This window comes from Lissotriton vulgaris, chromosome 4_1 (genome assembly GCF_964263255.1).
Source record: "Lissotriton vulgaris chromosome 4_1, aLisVul1.2, whole genome shotgun sequence".
Lineage (NCBI taxonomy): Eukaryota > Metazoa > Chordata > Amphibia > Caudata > Salamandridae > Lissotriton > Lissotriton vulgaris.
The window spans coordinates 1,559,793,355-1,559,818,344 of NC_141691.1; the positions used below are offsets into that span (position 1 = coordinate 1,559,793,355).

Consider the following 24,990-nt stretch of genomic DNA (forward strand, 5'->3'; position numbering starts at 1 on the left):
CCTGCCTCTCTCTATAACAGGAAGGGTTAACTTAGTCAAAATGTGTATTCTCCCAAAATTCACCTTTATTTTTAACACTATCCCAATAACTATGAACACCAAAATGTTGGAAAAATGTCAAAGAGAAATCAACTCATTTATATGGAACTACAAGACTACAAGAATATCATGGAAGAAGCTCAGAAGAAGAAGAGAAAAAGGGGGCCTTGCACTACCGGACCTAATGTTCTATTCATGGGCCTTTCAGATGTCCTATTCTAGAATGCTTCTTAAAATGCCATCTAATCTACCTAGTACATCCATGTATGGAGCCATGCTAAAGGAGACAAATCTTGCAGCAGATGGCTTTATGTTTAAATTTGGTAGTCAAACATTCTTCAAAAATATAAAACTGAAAACACTACACTCATGGGCCAAAAATTGGTTTAACATCAGGAAAAAACTGAGACTATCTTACTATTCAAACTATGCACCAATTTGGGACTCTCCCGGGTTACCACTATGCTTGAAAGATAACTTGTCCAATATAATTGAACAAGCAGGCATCTGTAAATGGGGCCACCTATTTAAAGATAAAAAACTTATAACTTGGGATGAGTTATATGAGCAAGTTGGCCCAGGGCTTTCCAGATTCAAATATATTCAAATGGATAGTTGGGCAAGATCTGAAATCCGTAAAGACAGTAACATTGGAAAAATAAGTGAAATGGAACAACAATTAGTAGAACGTCCAACTGGAGGAAAAGAAGTAGCTAGATGGTACTGGCTTCTGTTGGAAGAAAGCGAAGGGGAGTTTAAACTCCCGGATGAGTTATGGGGGACCGAAATTGGGATTCCATGCGAGGAGAGGTGGATAAACTCTTTTGAGATTTTACGCAACATCGTAAAGCCCTCTTGGCTTGTACGAAATCGCATTTTCTCTGTACATAGGGCATATTTAACACCGCGGAAATTGTCTAAATATCAAACAGACAAAAAATGTAATAAATGCAACTTAGCAGACGCATGTGACATACATATGTTCCTAGAATGCCCTAATATAACCAAATTCTGGGAAGACGTGAAAAACACTTTAAATTCCATACTAAACACTTCCTTGTCAATAACTCTCCCACTTGTCATCTTTGGAACAGAAGACAATATCACAGGCAAGGAAAAATCATTTCTTTTCTATGCAATTTTGATGGCGAGAAGACAGATTTGCATCCAATGGGTAGAGAAGACACCTCCTCTACACTGTTCATGGCTTACTTCATTATATGAGATATCCAAAAGAGACCTAATGAGATCTGTAAATAAGAGAAAGCTAGCATTTTGGGATCTCCTGACCAACTGGAGATGATCCGGGTTTTTTTTTTTTTTTTCCCGGGTCCGATGATTATGCCATCTTTACTCTTTTGGACCAAGGGCTAGGACAGTTTCGAACAAGGTCCGGCAGGTTGAAACATACCTAGATGGAGTCAAAAGAATGCTCCCCTAACTGGCTTTTTCTTTCTCGACACATATCTCCCGCCATTAACACATATCACGCCAGTAAGGCCGTGCAAGGTGGTTGGTATCTTCCGTCAGAGGGGAAGGCAGATGAGGACAAAAAAAAAAAAAAAAAATGATTTTACAACCTCAAGAATGCGTCTTGTCCTAAAATTAAGCATTTCTGGGAAGAAATTATTGGTTTTTTAAAGACTTATTGTTTGTTATCTGTCCCATGCAATGCAACAATGTTATTATTTGGATATGACCCTGATTGTATATTTTCCAGTCACCTGGCAAAATTGATTTATATTATAATGGCTGTGGCTAGATCTTTAATTCTGCAGAATTGGCTTTCAACCTATATCCCGACGCTGCAGGAATGGTTGGAAAAAATGAAAAGGGTCAGGAAAAGTGAACTTTTATATGCTCAAAGAGTTGGGGGTATTAGAAAATTCAATCAAATTTGGAGATGTTATTTTGAGTAAATTGGTTTAACATTACGTTAAGTTGAAACTAAAAGTAATTGTTATTTTTCTGTGTTTAATTTCTTTTTTTTTTTATGTATGCCGTATATAATCTGAATACAACTTCAATAAAAAAAGATTAAAAAAAAAAAAAAAAAAAAAAAGAATGCGTCCACTCATGGAGATTTTGGGTTTAAAATTTCTATGCGGATTAAAAACCATGAGTTTTGTTTTAGAAGCATTAACCTCCAAACCGTGATCCCCACAGAACTCGTCAAATATTGCCAATGCTTTTTGCAAACCACTTGGGGTTTTAGATAAAATTAACGTGCCATCGGCGAACATTAAAATAGGAACTTTTACACCTGCGACAGAGGGAGCATCCACTACCTGAGATTGCATGCGGGGAACGATACCATTAATAAAAAGGGTGAACAAAGTTGGGGCCATTGAGCACCCTTGCCGCACCCCGCGCTCAACAGTATCATTACCGTACCCACCCCATTGGATTTTGGCATAAGTTCCTTCGTGCAATCTCATGATCATGGACAACAAGACCCCTGGGACCCCTAGAGCCGCAAGCACGTCCCACAGTTTTGCCCGTGGTACCAGGTCGAAGGCAGCCCGCAGATCGACAAATGCCGCATAAAGGCTGCCTCCGCCTAGCACCACGGTCCTCCACTGGATCAGTTGAAAGCGAAAAACTTGATCCACAGTGCTGGTTGCCCTGCGGAACCCAGCCTGGAAGGGAGATAAAATATTGTGATCCTCCGCCCAATCGAGCAATCTGTTGACAATCACTCGCCCCACAATTTTTTGGACAGTATCAATTAGACTGATTGGGCGGTAGTTGCAAGGCTGGGCACGATCTCCCTTTTTGTATACCGGAATGATTACAGCACCCCGCCATGATACCGGGATATCTGCACCTCTGGCAATGTGGTTTATTAGCAGATAAATGTATTTACACCACCTTCCAGTGTCATTTAGAAAAACGTCCGCTGGAACCCCATCAATGCCAGGAGCACGGCCCCTATGAACAGTTTTAAGGGCAGACAGTATTTCACTCTGCGTGAAAACGCTATCTTCTGCCAATAAAGGAGTCGGGCAACTACTATTTACAGTCTGATCCCTAGTTGCATACTGTTCACTAAAGAATTTGGCCCAGGCATCCTGTGGGACGTTGTTGGTACTTGCCTCTTCAATCCTTTCATGACCCCATTTGACAATGTGCCAAAATAATCTAGAGTTTTTTCGATCACTTGCACATTTCAGCTTGTTCCAATGGGCTTCGTCCCAGTCTCTTTTCGCTTTGACAATACAGGTTTTATAGTGTTTCCTAGCAGATCTAATAGCCCCCACATTTTTACTCTTGATTGCGGCTCCCAGAGAGGTTCGTGCCACCTTACAGTCATGATTATACCATTTAGCAGCTCTATAAGCACATACCCTCATTCTATTTACAGGTTTTAAGAAATGACATTTGATTTCATTAAAAAGAATCTCATGAACCCCAGTAGTATTGACTTGGCTCGGGGAATAACCAGCCACACACTCTAGGGCCATAATAGCCTTATCTGTCGCCACTCCTATTTTTTTTAAAACCAGCTGATCAGTCCTAACACTTGTCCACCTCAGCCTGCGCATGTCGTTCGTTGGTACAATCAACGGGGGTAAAGGTACCTCACAGGGACTAGGAGCAATATCATCAGACAACCACCATTTGTGAAAAACACATAAGGGTTATGATCGCTCTCAAGCCTTTCCATTACAACCATATCGCTAACAAATGACCAAAGAGACATGCTACAGATGACATAATCAATGCGGCTTTTGTTTCTCCCGTTGTTGAAAGTCATAGCTGGTACTCTATCTGACTTTGTCCGACCGTTCAGAGCTCTTAACCCTTGTTCGAGGCACATTGCATTTAGACCTAAAATATCCTCAGTCCAGCAAGTTACTGGAGTAGTGTCTAGTGCGGGAATATCCCATTGCTTATCTTCCTCTGCACCCAAGAAAGCCTTGCCAGTATCTAGAGGTTCAAACGTGCGATTTAGGTCGCCTGCAATTATTGTGTTCTTCATAGAAGAGTGTGTCTCTAAAAGATTATACAGGGTCAGAAGGACCTCTGATTTTCCTGCACTTCCACCTCTAGCATATATATTATAGATATCGATGGAAATGGATGGAACACTCGTGAGTCTAATGAGCTGGATATCTATTTGATGGAGCTCCACATTTTTCACTACAACCTTTAGGGACTGACGGACCCATATGGTGAGGCCCCCCATCGGGCGGCCTTTAGGGCCCTTAGAGGCCGGAACATAGAAATTTAAGTACCCCAGAGCGAAAACAGGATCACAGGCCCATGTCTCTTGAAAAATACAAACATCGTACTGGCTAACAAACCCAAACCAGTCTCCGCAATCCAGTTTGGAACATAGCCCAGCCACATTCCAGGACAATAGATTCCCAGTGACCTTTGCCGTGGTTGGCTTAGAGCTGGGAACAGACCCCTTCAACATCGCATCATCAGTACCATTATCATTTACATTTACATTAGTTGGTCCTACTATGACCACAGGGTTGTGAATCTCATTTTGAGCACCTATCAAATGACTGGGCTCCCCAGTAGTACATGCGTCAAGGGTAATTTGCAACAAAGACATGGGGTTAAATGGTTGTCAATCACAGGCGTCTAAGTTTGAAAGGGCAGAGAATCTGTTTTCCAAGCCTAGTCCCCACTCAGTAAAACCGACATCCTTACTGCCCCTTTTGGCTACAACGTTCCAATTTGTTCTTAAGGTACTTGAATTCGGGCCTCTACCTTTCTGAGGATAGAAAAAGTCCAAAGTCAATGGAACAATTGAAGTGAGGAGGTAAGATGTTAGGCAAGATGTTTGGCAAAACCTCAGGGTCTGAAAAGTTGAGGACAACGCAATCCCCCTTGAACCTTTTTACCCTGTTACCAATCCACTCTACCCTTCTGGCATTTACAAGTTCATCAGATAATTGCTGCTTTCCCCAGGGAGAAATTACCATATTATTAGTGAGCCATGATAAAGATTTATTTAATAAGGATGATGTTGATTCGACCTCACCAGATGCTAGTGGAGGGACATTTGCAAGTACGAGAACAAGTGGCGAAGCTTCCACTACAAGCTCGAAAGACCCTTTCCCAATATTAGAATCTCCAATTGGAGGAACGGGGGGAACAACACCAGAGGCACCACCAGGTGGATTAATCAGTGGTACCGTTAGAGGATTTGGCGCAGCAATAGGAGTCGGTCCAGTGACTTCGCATGAATGTATTTTACTCACTAATGGCTCTACACTGGACACGATGACTTCAGGGAGGTTTCCTACCTCCCCCAGAGTTTTTTCTAGTAAACCTACCAGTTTGCTGACCTCAGCAGTTAGTTTGTCTATTTTACTAACCAGGGGTTTAACTATACCTTTAATTTTTGTGTCCATCATGCTCCATAGTTTATTGAAATGAGCATTGGAGAGGGTCACATAAGCTTCCCCAGTTAGATCATCCTCCTCATCTTCAAGTATTTTCCTTGGTGGTGTTGCAACTTTGTTTCTAGCAGACCTTAAACCCCCCCTGTTTTTGTATGACCTTTCTTTTGCCCCCAGTAACCCTTGGGGCTGGAGCAGGGACGGCAGTAGGGATAGGGAACTCGTTATTAGTAGATATCACAGCCACCACTTCGCTATCACTATTGTCTTCGGTAGTAGCAACTATGCCACTAGGCTGGATGGTAATTGTGTCGTGGAGAGAGTCATGTACCACACCAGAAATGCTGCTATTTAGTAGTGCAAAAGAATCCTCTGTCTCTTTATCGGCCAGAGGAGATTGATTAGATGAGTCTAATCCCAGTGAGGATCTCCTGTCGCTATTTATTTTTGCCACGACTTGAACAAGATAGTTCTCCATGGTGTTATTGACTGGGGTTTGCTTTTTCCCGGGCATAATTGAGATGGACAATGCACTTGGAGCAAGATGGTTACTCACAGGATTCAGCAGTAATTTTAATTACCTGATGCAGAGTAGACCAAGAAGGCTGTATCCAGAATTGTGCAAAGGAAATATCAAGCAGGGTCCCTGGCCCAACCCAACCTAGTCCGACCTCGGACGGCCTCAGACGGCCCGCCCTTTGCCCGGGCTTCGCCCGGCGTCCCTCTCGCGTCCCGCGAGACGGGGGTGACTGCAAACTTAAGCGCCTCCTGGCGCGCGAATGACGCGGCTTGCACCGCAGAGGATGCTGGGAGATGTAGTTTGTTCTCCCCACACCGCGCTCCGCTCGGCGGCCAGACCCCGAGGTGAAGCAGGAGTCAGGCGGCGGGAGGCGGGTGGGCAGAGGCACAAGAGACAAGGATTCCAAATGGCCTTTAAATCGCCAAAGGGTTCTGGCAGCAACAGCAGTTCGCTTCAGAAGAGGCTCCCCCCCTCGACCGGGGTGACTGCAAACTTAAGCGCCTCCTGGCGCGCGAATGACGCGGCTTGTGCCGCAGAGGATGCTGGGAGATGTAGTTTGTTCTCCCCACACCGCGCTCCGCTCGGCGGCCAGACCCCGAGGTGAAGCAGGAGTCAGGCGGCGGGAGGCGGGTGGGCAAAGGCACAAGAGACAAGGATTCCAAATGGCCTTTAAATCGCCAAAGGGTTCTGGCAGCAACAGCAGTTCGCTTCAGAAGAGGCTCCCCCCCTTCAGAAGAGGCTCCCCCCTATTTACTCATCATGCCGTGGTACAAAATAACTATGACCCTTCACTGTGAAAATCAAGAACAGATATATTAAAACCTAAGGGCCTGTGATCCTGTCCAGCACCACCAAGCTGTTCTACGGACTTTCACAGGAAAGATGGCACCACCATCAAGCACTCAACTGCTCTACATCGGTCTTAAAGAAGCCAAATGCAGCTAACTTCTAAGAGGCAGGAAAAGGACAGTGGGCAACATGTTTGGGCTACCATTCATGTTGGCATAGATCATGGGTGAACCACTACTCTAACTTTGAGACGAGGGTCCAGCTTAGAATCTTGCACACAGTTACATAGTTATGCAAGGGTATCCCAGTCAGGGTGATCGGACGTACCTGGGTATGGGTGTACCTATTCATCCCATATCCCTCTCACAAAGATCTGTCATTTGCCTCCTTCCTCGCTATTCTTGAAATGATGTTAAGGTAAGAGACCCCCCTCCCAGCAGGCCAATCTGGGTGGGAAGAGGGGTCCCAATCCCAAGAGCCGCTTGACTAAATGATTATGGGCCAGATGTAGGAGCCCTAATACCGGTTGGTAACGGCCGAATTCGGCCGTTACCGACCGGTATTAGGGTTTCCAGATGTAGGGGCCCTATTTTACCGATTTGGTAAAATTACTGAATTGGTAAAATACCGAATTGGTATTTTTACCGATTCAGTAACTTTGAGATGTAGGTGGGACAATTCTGAGTCCCACAGGCCTTACCGAATCGGTATTTTACCACCCAATCCTATTGGGTGGTAAAATACTGAATACAGGTGTGCATGCACATCTGTGCATGCACACCTGTGCAATGTGACACACAGACATGCCCTTAGGGCATGTCTGTGTGCCACATGGCACACAAGTCAGGAATTGGGGTGCCAGAGGGTGTCAAAGTGACACCTCCTGCACCCTTGCAACAATCGGAATTTACCGAATCGGTAAATACCGATTCGGTATTCCACATTGATTCCTATGGGCTTCAAGGCCCATAGGAATCAATGGGGGATACCGATTCTGAATTACCTACATTTCCCCCACCCCTAATTTACCACTTCTTAAATACCGAATCGGTGTGATTCGGTATTTAAGAAGTGGTAAATTAGAATTACCTACATCGGGCCCCAAGTAGCATATCATTGTGAGGAGCAATTGAAGGCTACTAGAGCATGTGGAAGATAGTGTAAATTGCTCCCTAGTCCGTTATGCGTTGCCAGTCGGCAGTGTTGTTGTAATGTTCCCTTTATTATTATTATTATGTTTCTTATATAGCGCCTGAATCGACCCCCGAAGGGGTATCTCCGCTCTTGCCTTGGGAACCCGTCCTGGCTTTTCCCTGTGAGATAGCCCCTACAGGGCATCCCTAAGGTGAAAGCAGGCATCCCGCCGCGGGGGCTGTTGTGAAGATTAAGCAAGCTTAATGCCCAGAGTTGCAGAGTGTGAACCCATGATTAGGTCAGGCACCGAAGCGAGAATTATCGAGTCCATGGACATTTGAGCTCAAGACCCTGCCTCGTCGGGAATTGAACCCTGGTCCCGGGTCTGACCTCTGCTTCAGGGTCTGCCTGCTCTAACCAGTGAGCCACACTTCTTTTTAATACTGTGGGCAAAGCATTGGCAAAGATGTGGCATCTTTATCAATATTGAGGGTAAAATAGGTTGTGGAATCTAAAACTAAATAAGAAGATGTCTGCATTTCTGGTAAGCAAAGAAAGCCGATTTATACTGCACTGACCATAATCCATCATGCAAACTACGTTTCAACTGAAACTTTAACATGTCTGCAAATGACCCGCCCGACTTGAGGAAAATATCCGACAGAAAACAGGTAGCATCAGGGGAAGTAAATATTTCCACTAACTCAAAGGATTCTCAAAGAAATAAGCCTAAGAAGTGGGTGAAACTAGACATATAGACCTGCTGCTTAGTATCACCTTACCCACTATCTGCACCAGCACTAATTGCACAAACTCATACAATGATAAACCCAAGTGTGTGGCTACAATGTTTAAAAATTATGGTTCCACGTTTTACCCCTGACAACACTTCAGCATCGAGCTAAGAGATGCATAATCGTAACACACACACAAAAATACACGTTCAAATGAGAAATATAACTAACAATATTATTCGGAAGTAGGAAACTTAATAAGATTTCAAAATTAAGACTCGGCTGTAACTTATAACAGAAAAAAACTTACCCATTAATTGAATTGAAAATTCTTTCATACTCTGCTTCTGTTAGGTTTATTCTGGAAAAAAATAAATACACCATTAGATCGTATGCCCGAAACCTGTGCAGTGAGCTCTCCCAGTGTCATAGTCCTCCCATTAGTTATTCAGAAACGATCTCATGATTCTCCATTTTTCTTAGAACTGAAGACCAATACATTTACCCCCTACTTCCTCCACTCAATGAAGTCACACAAACCCCAATAGGGCCTTCATTTTGTGTCAGGTGAAGCAATATCTCTGTGGGGGTATTGTAAGCTCAATTCAGTTGTGTGACAACACCTCCTGTAATACCAAATGTGTTTTCGCATGCAATTTCCTCCTGCTTGAATCACTGACAGCATGTAGAATTGGACTAGTTAGACCTGGGTTAAGCATGTTCCTCCCCATTCTGGGCCCGGAAACTTGGGATGGCTTGCCACAAGGTTGGAGATACCTGTTAGAATCGGTAACTCTTGCCCCAGGATCTCCTCTCACAAATTCCATCCATCTCAGAATGAGGACCTATGTAAACACCCCGACGTTTTTCTGTGATCCTGCAGGTGGGTCAAGTACCTTTGTGGCTATATTTAGTACTCTACTGTTTATAGCAACATGTTTGTGTTCTCTAAATATTCCACATAAAATAAATAGATCTTTCAGATCCAAATCAAGTTAATTAATATAAACAAGAAATTGAATAAATAATAAATTAATAGTAGATCGCTACTCAATGTTAGGAGAATAAATATGGAATCCCCAGAAACTCACCTATGAAAGAATATCTTTATGATGATCCACATTGGTATACGGCTCCTTAATCATTTGTCGCTACTACAGATGAACCATGTGTATATTTTCCATCTTATTTGTAATTTAGATAGAAGCACGCACAAAAACATACACAATCCTTTATAGATACCAAATGAGATTAATCCCTCCCCTGCTGGTGACGGAACCACTCCGTCATTAGCCGGGGTCGCGCTGTGCCGATGACGGAGAGGTTCCGTCATGGCCCGCTCGGAACGCCTGCGCGGCGCAGATTCCGCGCCTGCGCTGAACGTTCTATTGAGCGGGCGGGGCCGTGACGGAACCGCTCCGTCATTAGCACGATTCAGAAAAGGGGGTGGTGATGAACAGAGTGTCTGAATTAAGCAGACCACTCTTACCCAGTCCAAAGATCGGAAGCTTGTTTCCTTTCCAGTATAAGAATTGGCTTGGTAGTTTGGTCTGCCCTGTTCCCATGATGTACTGGGCCAGGGACAGACTAATTTGCATGTAGCCAGGTTCTGAGCTGGGATGGTGCAGTGAGCTAAAAAACAGTGATGGATCAAGCCCTGATCTGTTGACTGGGTCTGAGTGCTCTGTTTAATTCAGATACTCTGTCCATCACCACCCCCTTTTCTGAATCGTTTTGTCCACCATAAGCGTGGAAGGGTATACTCAGATGTGAGTCCCTTGCTCACTGCACCATCAGGATTCAAGCAAGCCGGGCCGAAGACGGCTGTAATGCCAGAAACCGGTCCCCGGAAGCTTGTTTCCTTTCCAGTATAAGAATTGGCTTGGTAGTTTGGTCTGCCCTGTTCCCATGATGCACTGGGCCAGGGACAGACTAATTTGCATGTAGCCAGGTTCTGAGCTGGGATGGTGCAGTGAGCTAAAAAACGGTGATGGATCAAGCCCTGATCTGTTGACTGGGTACGAGTGTTCTGTTTAATTCAGATACTCTGTCAAGCACAACCGTGGCTGGTGACGGAGCGGTTCCGTCACCAGCATGCGCCCGCCGCGGGGCCGCCCCACTCCCTTAGCACTGCGGCAGAATAGCCGCCGCAGTGAAGGGGTTAAGGATATGGTCCACTAAAATTGAGACCACTTTCACCACATCCACCACCACCACCACCACCACCATGTCCACCACCACCACCATGTCCACTACCACCAACACGTCCACCACCACCACATCCACCACCACGTCCACCACCACCTTGTCCAGCACCACCACGTCCACCACCACCACGTCCACCACCATGTCCACCACCACCACATCCACCACAAAGTCCACCACTACCACCACGTCCACCACAACCATGTCTACAACAACCACCACCACATCCTCCACCACCACCATGTTCACCCACACTATGTCCACCACGTCCACCATCACCACGACCACCACCACCACGTACACTACCACGTCCAGCGCCACGTCCTTCACCACCACGCCCAACACCACCTCCACCATTACCACGTCCACCACGTCCACCACCACCACTTCCACCACCAACATCCACCACCATGTCCACCAGCACCACCACATCCACCACCAACACGTCCACCACTACCACATCCACCATGTCCACCACTACCACATCCACCACCACCACGTCCACCACCACGTCCACCACCACCATGTCCTCCACCACCATGTTAACCACCATGTCCACCACCACCATCACACTGCCATCACATCCACCACCAACACGACCACCACCAACATGTCCACCACCACCACCATGAGCACCAGCAGAACCATGTCTACCTCCACCATCACGTCCACCACGTCCACCACCATATCCACCACCACGTCCACCACAACGTGCACCACCACATCACTATCACATTCACCACCACGACCACATCCACCTCCACCATCAAGTCCACCACCACATTCACCATATCCACCACCACATCCACCCCCACCACCATATCCACCACCACCATGTCCACCCCCACCACCACGTCCACTACCACCTCGTCCACCGTCACCACATCCACCACCACATCCACCAACATGTCCACCACCACCACCACCACACATCCACCACCACCACCACATCCACCACCAACACGTCCACCACTACCACATCCACCATGTCCACCACTACCACATTCTCCACCACCACATCCACCACCACCACATCCACCACCACCATGTTCACCCACACTATGTCCACCACTTCCACCATCACCACGACCACCACCACCACGTACACAACCACGTCCAGCGCCACGTCCATCACCACCACACCCAACACCACCTCCACCATTACCACGTCCACCACCACCACGCCCACCACCACCACTTCCACCACCAACATCCACCACCATGTCCACCACCACCACATCCACCACCAACACGTCCACCACTACCACATCCACCATGTCCACCACTACCACATCCACCACCACCACGTCCACCACCACATCCACCACCACCATGTCCTCCACCACCATGTTAACCACCATGTCCACCACCACCACCACACCCGCCATCACATCCACCACCACCAACATGACCACCACCACCATGTCCACCACCACCACCACGAGCACCAGCACGACCACGTCTACCTCCACTATCACGTCCACCACCATATCCACCACCACGTCCACCACAACGTGCACCACCACCATACCTATCACATTCACCACCATGACCACATCCACCTCCACCATCAAGTCCACCACCACATTCACCATATCCACCACCACATCCACCCCCACCACCATGTCCACCACAACCATGTCCACCCCCACCACCACGTCCACTACCACCACGTCCACCATCACCACGTCCACCACCACCACATCCACCACCATGTCCACCACCACCACCACACATCCACCACCAACACCACATCCACCACCACCACCCGTGACAGGTAAAGTGTCACTGGAGGGCAGGGGTAATCGGAGTGTCAACTCCGGCTGTACATTAGACATTTAAGGATGCATTGGGTGGGAGAAGATGGGAATAGGGGCTAGAAGTAATATACCAGATCCAAGATACATTTTGAAGAGGTGCAATGTCATAGGGGCTCCTGTAAAAGCACTTGCAGCATCTCTACCTCACAGTGGCATACCTGCACGAGCCACTCACTCAAAACAAGCATTGGTATAGCCAATAGGTCTCGCCTTTGGGAACTTATGAGTGGTTTTTTGGGGGTTTTTTTTGGAATCCTCATTTCACCGTTGGCAAACACAAATAAATGCTAACAGCCCTGATTCTGTCCTGGGCGCCCCGGGCTGAAGTTATTGCTTGTGCCTTAGGCCGGCCCGGCCTGCCCATTTGTTCAGGGCATGGTGTAATCATAGGACCCTGGGGCTTTAGACCAGCTTCATTTCTTTTCCCCACTCTATCAAAGGTTCCCACACTGTGTTATTTACATTATATGTCATACCAACTTCCAAGCTTGCAATTCTTAGTGCAGCTCTGAGCCAATTCTCGTACAGGGGGTGGTTAGAGTCCTTCCAGATCTTACAAATCTCTCTACGAGCGACAAGAACAAGGTTAAAAAATAAAGCCACCTGTGTCTCCCTAAACCCACAAATAAGATCAGTGTCTAACCCCAAAAAAATTCTAACTGTGTTCAAATTAATTTTAACCTTGTAAATGCCCTCCATAGCTCTCTCCACGTTAGCCCAAAAAAGGTCTAAGCTGGGACATTCATAAAATACATGAATATCGTCAGCCTCTACTGTTCCACATCTGGGGCAGCAAGGTGGCAATGTCGCAAACTTAGCTATTTTTTTGGAGTGTAATACAACCTGTTCAGGGCAAAGAAATTGTTTTTCTTAAGAGAGGCAGACCTGACACTTTTGTAAAGGTATTGGAGAGATGTTTCAAATAATGCGCTTGAAGCAACCTCTAAGGCGGATGAGTTCCAGACAAGATGTAACGATGGTGCCTGACCTTCCTCAGCCTCAAGTATTCTTCTGTACCAATAACCCACTTCTTTTTTCCTATACTGCGGTGTTTGGAGGGCAGATTCAATGTCCCAATTACCGCCAATGTTCAATCAATCAATCATAGACATTTATAGAGCGCTCTACTTACCCGGAGGGTCTCAAGGCGCTAGGGGGGGGGGGTGCTGCTACTACCCGAACAGCCAGGTCTTGAGCTTCTTCCTGAAGGCGAGGTGGTCTTGGGTCAGGCGCAGGTCGGTCGGGAGGGAGTTCCAGGTCTTGGCGGCCAGGTAGGAGAAGGACCTTCCTCCTGTTGTCGTTCTTCGGATGCGGGGGACGGCGGCGAGGGCGTGACTAGCTGATCGGAGGTGTCGTTTGGGAGCGTAGAAGTTGATGCAGTTGTTGAGGTAGCTCGGGCCTTGATCGTGAAGAGCTTTGTGTGCGTGGGTAAGGAGACGGAAGGTGATTCTCTTGTTGACCGGGAGCCAGTGCAGGTCTCTTAGGTGTCCGGAGATGTGGCTGTGTCGTGGGATGTCGAGGATGAGTCTGGCTGAGGCGTTCTGGATCCGTTGGAGTCTCTTCTGGAGCTTGGCGGTGGTTCCGGCGTAGAGGGCGTTGCCGTAGTCCAGTCGGCTGGTGACGAGTGCCTGGGTGACAGTCTTCCTGGTCTCGGTGGGGATCCACCTGAAGATCTTCCGTAGCATGCGCAGGATGTTGAAGCACGACGAGGAGACGGCGTTGACTTGCTTGGTCATGGAGAGGGAGGAGTCCAGGATGAAGCCCAGGTTGTGTGCGTGGTCTGTCGGTTTGGGTGCGGTTCCCAGGGCGGGGGGCCACCAGGTGTCGTCCCAGGCGGAGGGCGAGGATCCCAGGATGAGGACTTCCGTCTTGTCCGAGTTCAGCTTCAGGCGGCTGGTCGACATCCACTCGGCTACCTCTTTTATTCCTTCGTGAAGGTTGGCTCTGGTGGCGGCGGGGTCTTTGGTAAGGGAGAGGATCAGCTGGGTATCGTTGGCGTAGGAGATGATGTTCAGGTTGTGTTGGCGTGCGATGGCCGCGAGGGGGCTCATGTAGACGTTGAAGAGGGTTGGGCTCAGCGAGGATCCTTGGGGTACGCCGCAGATGACTTCGGTGGCCTTTGATTTGTACGGTGGTAGGCGGACTCTCTGGGTCCTTCCGTCGAGGAAGGAGATGATCCATTCCAGTGCCTTCTCCTGGATTCCGACGTTGTAGAGGCGCTGCACTAGGGTGCGGTGGCAGACGGTGTCTAAGGCCGCGGAGGGGTCTAGGAGGATGAGGGCCGCTGTTTCTCCGTTGTCCATCAGGGTTCGGATGTCATCGGTGGCAGCGATGAGGGCGGTCTCGGTGCTGTGGTTGGCTCGGAAGCCAGACTGTGAGGGGTCGAGGGATCCGTTCGTCTCGAGGAAGGCGGCCAGTTGCTTGTTGACGGTCTTCTCGATGACTTTGGCCGGAAACGGGAGCAGCGAGATGGGGCGGTAATTCTTGAGTTCGGTGGGGTCCGCTGTTGGTTTCTTGAGTAGAGCGCTGAGTTCGGCGTGCTTCCAGATCTCAGGGAAGGTGGCGGTGGTGAAGGAGGTGTTGATGATGTCCCGCAGGTGGGGTGCGATGACAGCGTCGGCCTTGTTGAAGACGTGGTGAGGGCAGGGGTCGGTCGGAGATCCGGAGTGGATGGAGTTCATCATGCGGACGGTGTCTTCGGTGCTGATCGGAGTCCAGGCGTGGAGGGTGATGGTGGGGGGCGGTGGTTCGGTCGTGTCGGACGTGGCGTTCGTCGGTTGGGTGTTGAAGCTGTTGTGTATGTCCGCGATCTTGTTGTGGAAGTAGGAGGCGAGGGAGTTACAGAGTTCTTGCGATGGGGTGATGTCGTTGTTTCCGGCGTTGGGGTTGGAGAGCTCTTTCACGATGTTGAAGAGTTCCTTGCAGTTGTGTGCGTTGTTGTCCAGCCGGTCCTTGAATGCAGTTTTCTTGGTGTCACGGATCAGTTGGTGGTGCTTCCGGGTGGCAAGCTTGAGGGTGGTCAAGTTGTCCGGTGTTGGCTCCCTTCTCCAGGCTTTCTCGAGGGCTCGGCAGTTCTTCTTGGAGCTCTTGAGTTCGTCGGTGAACCATGGGGCCTTCTTGCTGCCGGGTCTGCTGGGCGGGGTCCTCAGTGGGGCGAGTTTGTCCGCGCAGTTGCTGATCCACTTCGTGAGGTTGTCGGCGGCCTGGCTGGGGTTCGCTGAGCTGGCGGGAGGGTGCTGGCTCAGGGAAGCGGCGAGCTGGTCGGCTGTGATCTTGCTCCAGCTTCTGCGGGCGACCTGTTGCTGGTGGTGGTGGATCGTCGTTCTTCTGAAGGTGAAGTGGACGCAGCTGTGGTCCGTCCAGTGGAGTCCTGTGGCGTGGCTGAAGGCGATGTCTTTGCTGGATGAGAAGACGGCGTCGAGTGTGTGTCCGGCGAGCTGGGTGGGGGTGGTCGCCAGCTGCTTGAGTCCGAGGTTGGCGAGGTTGTCGAGCAGGGTGGTGGTGTTGCGGTCGTTGTTGTTCTCCAGGTGGAAGTTGAGGTCCCCCAGGAGGATGTAGTCAGCGGAGGGGAGGGCATGCGGGCTGACGAAGTCGGCGATGTCCTCGCTGAATTGTGTGCGTGGTCCCGGGGGTCGGTAGATCAGGGTGCCTCTGAGGGTGGTCTTCGGGTCGGTGTGGATCTGGAAGTGTAGGTGTTCGGAGGTAGTCAGGATGTCGTCGGTGTAGGTCGTGATGCGGAAAGTGTCCCTGTGGATGATGGAGATGCCTCCTCCTATCTGGTTGGCGGTGCGGTCCCTCCGGGTGATCTTGTAGCCCTCTGGGATGGCGATGTCGGGCGCTGAAGAGGCGTTCATCCAGGTCTCCGTGAGGAAGGCAACGTCAGGAGCTGTGGTGTCGATGAGGTTCCAGAGTTCTCTTGGCGGAGAACCGGGAACAGAGTTGTATATATTTGAATCTAGAGAAGGATTCCCCAATCCTCGACCGCAACACCTCCCAGGAAAGAACCCCTTCAGATGTTACCAGGTCTGGCCAGACTGTTATTCCTGCCCTCCTGATTGCAGTAGAGAGACTATCTTTAAGGCATATTGGTAGACCAGGGAATTCCCATATTGGGGCAAATTCAGAGTAATATTTTATGCCCCATCTTGCCTTTACTCTACTCCAAACTAAGAAAGCCAGTTTCAAAACGTTAAGGCGGACCTTTTTATAGAACTTTGGAGCCCCAAACGTATACAAAAAACAGTCCCATCCCCTTCTTGGTGGGCCACGATCCCCAGAATCTTCCCCCAATTGGATTCATCTGGGTTGGAGAGAAGACTACAAATGTTCTTTAGCTGGAAAGCAAGGGCATACCAAAGAACATCTGGCAGGGCAAGATCCACCTTTAACAATCTTCTTTTCAGCTTTTTCCACGATAGCCTGGAATTTTTATTGGCCCAGACAAAACTTCCGATTTTCCCCTGAATTCTTCCCAGGATTTTATCTGGAAAAACCAGGGGTATCGTATTAAAAAGGTATGTTAATTTGGGCAAAATCACCCTTTTGACCAGATTGACTCGGCCATAGATCATCAGAGGGAGGTTCTGCCATCTCAAAAACAACTGGTCTATCTCCTTGGCCACCCTCTTTATATTAATCTGGGGTATATTATTTAGGCCTGAAGTTATTAATATACCCAGATATCTGAACTGAATACTCTGTGCTCTTTCCCAGTTGTTAATTCCCCAACACATTGTTTCAGTTTTTAAGGTGTTAATCAGGTAGCCAGAATACCAACCAAAATCAGACATTATCTCCTCTACTCTGGGAAATACCTCCCGGATTAACGGATCAACGCGAGTTTACAGCTATAGTCATCTACTTTGAACTGTGTTATCCGATCATCCAATCTCAACGCCTGTGCCAGAGGCTCAATGTAGAGATTGAACAGGAGGGGCGAGATAGGACACCCCTGCCTAGTCCCCCTCCTGATGTCAAAACGAGATGTCAATAGGCCGTTTAACAGAAGGGCAGCTGAGGCATCCTCATAACAACTTCTCAGTACATGGGGGAAAATTGTCCCAAACCCCATGGTGCTCAGGACATCCCATAAAAATCCCCAGTTGACACGGTCGAAGGCCTTCGCATCATCGTGGGCCGCCACTGCCAAGGGTTCCGACCGTGCCACTGCCTAATCAATACTGCCAATCAGCTGTGAGGTCAGCTCATTGATGTATCAGCCAGGCATAAAGCCCTTCTGGTCGGAATTAATGAGTAGGGGAACCAATGTAGCCAATATCCCTGCCAAAATACGGGTAAAGATCTTATAGTCGCATTTAGCAGGGAGATTGGCCTAAAGGAGTCCGCCTTAAGAGGGTCCTTCCCTGGTTTTAGTATAAGGACAATTGTGGACTTCTTCCAAGACAACGGAACCCTACCCTCCAAGCTATACACATGATTAAATAGTGCATAGTCTTGGTAACAAGGCATCCTGAAATACTTTATATACCTCGCCAGGGAGAGCATCGGGGCCGGCCGCTTTATTATTTTTGATCTTTTTATGTGAAGTCTAACTTCTTCATCACGACCTTCATCAGTCAATCTAGGTAGGGCCTTACTCTCTAACCACCGTAGAGTATTTATGGAACTTGGAGACTGTTCTTCATTATATAATTCAGAAAACATAGTAAGAAGACATTTTTTCATGTCCTCCTGTTTACAGGACACAGTGCCCTGATCGTCAATAATTAATTTATCGATATTGTTCTTCACCCGATCTGCCCTGATCTTACTGGCCAGGATTGCCCCTGCTCTTTCTCCGTACTCATAGTTTTCCATAGAGTATGTGGCCCACTGTGCTTTAACTTTCAGGTCCAACAACCCTCAATATTCGGATCGGAGACATTCTAGGTCTACCAAGATCTGTGGTACATTGCCTGCATGGGATTTTTGCCTTAAGCTCTCCAAACTTGAGATTTTATCCTCTAAGGTTTTAAACTTCAATTTCTGTTCCCTATTATCAGAACAGATCAGACTATGGAACTGACCTCTGATATGGACCTTATAAGCATCCCAAACTATTTCGATTGGCACTGAGCCCATATTAGCAAAAAAATAATTAATAGTAGAGGCGGACACCATGGTGACCATATCTGGAGCCTTTAAGACTGCCCGTTTTAAAGTCCACCTGGGAGTTGTTGCTCTCCTAGCCACCCCCTTCGAAAGTATAAACATCACAGGGGCATGGTCAGATAGCATACTTGGCAGTATTTCTATCTTTACTTAGATGTCTTAACATAACCTGTCTACGAGGATATAATCCAGTCTAGAGGCATGGCCATGCTTTTTGCTAAAGTATGTAAAGCCCGGCCCATTCCCATTCTTGGCCCTCCAAGCATCAATTAGACCAAGCTCATGCATCATATTTATCATGGCACAACATGATCTCGGGGCTGCGTTATAGCGGCTGTAATTGGAGCGATCCTTTTGGGGATCAAGAAGGACATTAAAGTCCCCTCCTATGACTGACGGGGTAGTAGCCTCAACCAGATTGGACTGTTCTTTTAATAGACAAGAAGGATCATCTATGTTTGGTCCGTAATATGATACAACAGTTAGTTCACTTCCACTAAAATCAACTCCTGCCAGGACCCATCTTCCTGACTGGTCCGTTAAACTAAACTCTATGATACCACCACTTCCAGCTTTAATTAAAATGGCGACCCCTTTGTTTGCCACGGACTGCCCAGTGCAGAAAAAAGCAGCTACCCATCTGATCCTCCCTTGCCTCAGTAACATTCAAGTGGGTCTCCTGGAGAAGATTTATTTTAGCCGGAGACTGTTCTAAGTATTTTAAAATTACCCTACGCCTCCGTGGACAACGGAGCCCATTAACATTCCAGGAGATACAGGGTACCTTATTATCCGTCATCTCTTAATCTCTCCTCCTCCGAACCCTGGTACGTCCATTTATCAGAATAGAAATTCCTATAAGCTATTGTGAAATGATAACACTTTTTGGGGGAACTTATGAGTTTTAGCCACGAAACACTTGATGTTGTTGCACCAAGGATATTGTGCTGGATAACTAAATACTTATAAGGTCCCAAAGGCGAGACCTATTGGCTATGCCAATGCTTGTTTCTTATCCCAGTAATGCCTCTGATGAGCCTTTTCACTTGAGATGGAGAAGCTGTGCAGTTAGGAGTGGATAAACGTTCCCTCTATCTTATAACATTCTTCAGGCCTTCATAAAAACTTTCAAGAAAGTAAGTTTCAATCATTCAACCTGTCCAAGCATCAAAGAGGTAGAAGGCAATATACACAACATCAATGGATTTCTACACTGCCAACACACACTCTTTCTAGGTCTTGAAGCCTGTCTCTTACAGTGCAGGGGGACAGGAGATGGTAAGAGAAAAAGAGGAATGAATAACTATATCATATTCATAACCACAATTAAGTCCTTTGCCTTACTGCTAACCTCTCCTTATTAGCATCTCCTATTGGCCTCCAAAGCCTTCTAGACAAAAGTAATACATTTTCCAAAGCAAATTCCTTAACAATCAATCTGGACAAAACCAAAGTCATGCCAATGAACTATAATAAAAAACAGAAACCCGCATGGTACCTGGATAAACAAAGACTAGAACTGGTAGCCTCATATAAATATCTAGGAGTCATAATAAAGGGCAACGGCTCCTCCAAGCAACAACTAGAGGCCATCCGCAGGGAGGGCATGACCTTTCAACTATCAATAAGGCCCCTGCATAAAGTCCTCCCCGACAGGACATTAGCACCACTTCTACAAGTAATAAAAGCTCGCCTACTGCCAATGCTCTCCTACGGCAGCGAATCAATGCGGGGCAATGATGCAAGCACTCTGGACAATACTATCAGCCGTGCATACAGGGCAATCTTCCATCTCCCTAAAAATTCCTCGCCCGCTCAAATTCGTCTCGAATTCGGACTATTGAAACAATCTGTGGAGAGGAAAGGTCAATACATAAAAAGCTGGCACAAAATCAAAGACTTGGTGCAAGGATCGTTAAACGACAACTTATGGACTGAGCTTCACGCCAAAGAAATCTCACCAGCAAGGGCCTACCTAACAACTTCATTGGAGAGCCTAGGACTAAATATGCTCTGGGAAACAAGAACAGATTTTGGGACCTTTAAGAAAGCGGTGACAAAGGTCATTAAACTGGTCTCCTCACTCGAGGTCAGAGCCACCCTGACCAGGAGAGCGCACGGATGGGTAGTGCTTGAAGGGTATGGAGCCATAAAGCCACAAGAATATCTATCAAGGGGTCTCACACAAAAAACAAGTTCCTAAACATGCGCTTAGGCAACATACCCATAGCACGTCACCTGGAACATTGGAAAAGGCCTGATCCGTCAAACGCATGTCGCCTTTGTCAATCTGCGAAGGAGGATCTTATACATATTATTTGCATCTGTAAAGCTTTTGTGGATGTAAGGCGGTCCATGCTCCGGCCCCTATGGAACCAGAAGGGTGTAAGATCATGCAGGCAAGCAGTGATGCTTTGCTTTAACCCCAATGAGACTTAGTTAAACTGTAGAACAGTTAAATACTTTGAAATAGTGGCCAAAAAATTAAATTAAATAACACAAGGACGCGAAAAACCAACTGCACCAGGAGAATAGTAGCCTTCCCAAACGGCCCTTACAAAAACTTTTAAGACTGCTGAGCGAAAATTAATCACATCAGGGGAACAGAGATCCCTGCAACAGCCTTATAACTACAAGAACTACAAGTAATAATAGCAGTGACCAATAGGAAGACCTACTAATTGATTATAGACTCCTTGAGATTTTACTAATGTGCAATATCTTTTTGTCTGGAAAAGTTTTATATAGTCAAAAGACTTTTTATCTTTGTGTAATATTGTGAGTTTTTATTAACTGTGCAATAAACAAATTCAAATTCAAATTCAAATACTGCTAACCTCTCGAACTGGCAGTGTAGCTTTGGAAAACTTTAGAAGAGAACATTCATGTGAATTGCAATTATATTGTTCACACTATTGCTATAATTTCCACACACTCATGGGTTTTCCCTGTCACTTTATTTCTTTTTTGGAATCATAGGGTGGGAATTCTGAGAGACCAAAGGCTACCTCCCCATTAGTAGTTTAAACAGACAGAAGCAAGGAAAAGATGGAAACAATTTGTTGCTTTATTTCTGTCTCTAAACCGGTTAGCCTTGCATGGTTTATTTTTAATGGGTCTCATATTTGCCACTTGGAATGTGATTATACTGCAGAGTAAAACTAGGTGTTACACCTCTACTCTCTGTACAGCTTAAGGCCCTAATATGGAAGCGGCTGTATGACGCTATAACGAATCCATTCGCAGCGCATGCCTTTACCATGCCTGCTTTACAATGCAAATGCCATTACCATGCATAACCCTTACCGCAAATATGCCTTTATCATGCACATCTTTACCACGCATTTCTTTGTTAAAGCATGCATGTTAAGGGCATATTTGTGGTAAAGGTTTTCCCTGACCCCTGCACTAGGTCCGACAACTGGTCCCCTCAGCTATCAGTCCTTGTTTAATAAAATACCCCTGCCCAGTACCTCTGGCTGGCACTTCTAACAAATACCCCTCCGCTGTCGTGAATCCTAGAAACAGACCCCTGCGTGACCCCTTCTTAAAACTACCCCTCCTCTGCTGCAACTCCTGCTTCGTTAAGATAAACTTAAAAACATAATAAAATGTAACATTTGAATTTAAAATCCCCCTTACCGCTCCACAAAATCACCCCTCCAGCTCTTCTGCGGCATGACGCATTTCGTACAGAGGAAGCTGAAGGTTTTGTTTCCTCTAATGCTGCCGATAGCCTCCACCACCCTTACCACACACATACCCTAACCACACATACCTTTACAATGTAATTTGTTGTAAAGCCATGTGTGGTAACGATGCATGTGTGGTAACGAATCGTTGTAATGGCTGTTTCCCATTTTAACAGCACTTTAACCCCCCAGATTGATAAATTAATGCCTCCATGAAACAGAGCTTATGTCTATGTTCAATGATTGCAACACTGGACATGTTGAAGGTCCCTCCAAGCGTTCATTCCCTTTCTTTCAAAACTCTCATTCATCCCGCATTCTGATAAATGTTTTCCAGTTTCACCGTTAGTCTCACTACATTGTCATTCTTATAGTCATCCCAACACTTAAAAATCTATTGATCTTTTAACCGACTGATGTTACATAAATAAATAAGAATAATGCAGACAAAGATCAACAAATTTTTACAGTTCAGTTGCGAAGTAAATATATTTATTTTGTATGGGATGATCTCAAGATGGTTGGTAAGGCCATTTGTGCAAGTTATAGCATCAAATCAGACAACGACCCAAAGAAAAAGGAATCTATTAGGAATGACAACTGAAGATTAAACTGCCAAACTAGCAGATCGAACAACAGACATTTCAAAATGTTAGCCCAATTTCTTTGTTTAACCATCCACCACTTGGATGAGGTAAATACTCAAAAAAGTCTCACCACCTCACACATCCATTTCAAAACACAGCATTCTAAATTTTACTTTGTTGAAGTCTCCAACATATGAATCACCACCAAATTCAGACTGACTGCATGTACTCTATTTTTGGAAAAGATTTTTCTGTCTAAGGGCCAGATGTACGACGCATTTTACCAGTCGCAAATGGCCCATCGAGCCGGTTGCGACCGGTAAAATGCATTTTTTAATGCACCAACCTATTTTGAGAGTCGGTAACCTATTACCGACTCGCAAAATAGGGTTTGTGATTCTCTATTAGGAAGGGGCGTAACATAGTAACATATTTGTATATAAACATATTAACAATAGAATAGGTGCCTGCACCTTTCGAACTTCCTGGTGTTTTAATCATGGAACTTCAAACCCATAATGGACAGCACTAAGAATTATTTTTTTTCAAAATCTGCTATAGAAAAACTGATACAACTCCCAATCAGATCTGGGGCTGGACGAGGGAGCTTCTGCCTCTACCTAACAGCATGCGCTTAACTGGTTTGTCGTGAGACCAAAAATCAAAGGCATTGTGTGATGTTCTCTCATGTGATGCTTCTTCCTTTCTTTCAAAGCTGCTTTTCACATAGAATGTGGTATTCTGGTCTAAGTGACGTTTTCTGAGAACCTTGATGTGAGGCATTTTGTGAGAGTTCCACAATCGGCAGTTGTCTGCTGTCTGTGTGTGGTTGAGGTTCATTAAACCCAACTAGCTGAAACTGGCTCCTGCATTCATTATTTCGAGAAACACCACACATTGCTCCCAGGACGCTCCAGTGCAAACTGGGCAGATGTGATACAGTGATGTGCGTCAGAAGCTGTGGGGAGACTTGCATGTTCTTCCACATTTTTTGGACATGCCCAGAAATCCAAGATACTGGGCTGAAATAAGGAGTGTGATGTCTGAGATAGCTGTTGGACAGGTGCAACTCGATGCTAGGTGGCATTTACTGGGGGTCGTGGGGGAGGAGAGATGGCCCACACACACCAGGACTTGGCTTCTACTGGCAGCAGTGATAGCCAAATTGAACATTGCAAGACTATGGGGGCAGCAAATGTGCGGAGGTTGAAGGACTGGGAAAAAGACCTGGACTGGTGCTGTTTTGATGAGATAGTAATATACGAAAGTAGGGGATGTCCCAAGAAATGGGAAAAGATCTGGAGCCCATGGAAAACCTATCGGTCATGAAGGGAGGGTGGGTGAGAGAGTGGGCTGAGCTCGGGTGGAGGGATGGTGGGAGGGTCCTGAGTACTATTCATGGGAAGTGAAGCAATGTACTGATGGATTGCACTGTTGTTTTAATAAAAAGAAGTAAAATAAAAAAATCAAAGGCATTTATTAAGCATTATTCGGAATTCATCACACAAACTTGCATTGCAGACACATATGAAAACCAGTATTAGGCGCCTACGATAGTTTGATGGACACATTTTATAAACTCTACGTCTCCCGAGTAGATATAATTACAGTTTCGAATTCTTTACGCAAGGCTCTAGATGTAAGGTTTGCGGCATCAACACGTTTAATTATTTTCAGCTTTTTCCTCATCTTGCATCAGAATGAAAGAGCTGTCCAATTGGTCATAGTCAACTAGTTGCCCCGGAGTCTATTTATTAAAGCATAGATTTCAAAGGGCCGCTTAACCTTTGTGACAAGTACATTCGTCTAGCAATGAGATTTCATCATGACAGATTAATTGCATCTACATCAACTAAGCCTCTGTCCTTTAGGGACGAGTTTTCTCGTTATTGCCAACAGTGGAGGATAAAACATTTTCTGATGACACCAACCGAAGCAGCTGTAGGAAAAAGCTTTATTTCTGACTTGCTGAATGAGCATGACTACAGTGTTCCCTTCA

General features: G+C 46.5%; 1 protein-coding gene across 1 annotated transcript in view; it reads right to left on the minus strand.

Annotated features, from left to right (window-relative positions):
• Positions 1–24,990, minus strand: part of GGH (gamma-glutamyl hydrolase) — a 227,472-nt gene that overhangs the window by 139,065 nt on the left and 63,417 nt on the right. Inside the window, exon 3 of the mRNA XM_086965799.1 lies at positions 8,887–8,937. Coding sequence (XP_086821925.1) covers positions 8,887–8,937 — 51 coding nt within the window. The remainder of the gene's footprint in view (positions 1–8,886; positions 8,938–24,990) is intronic.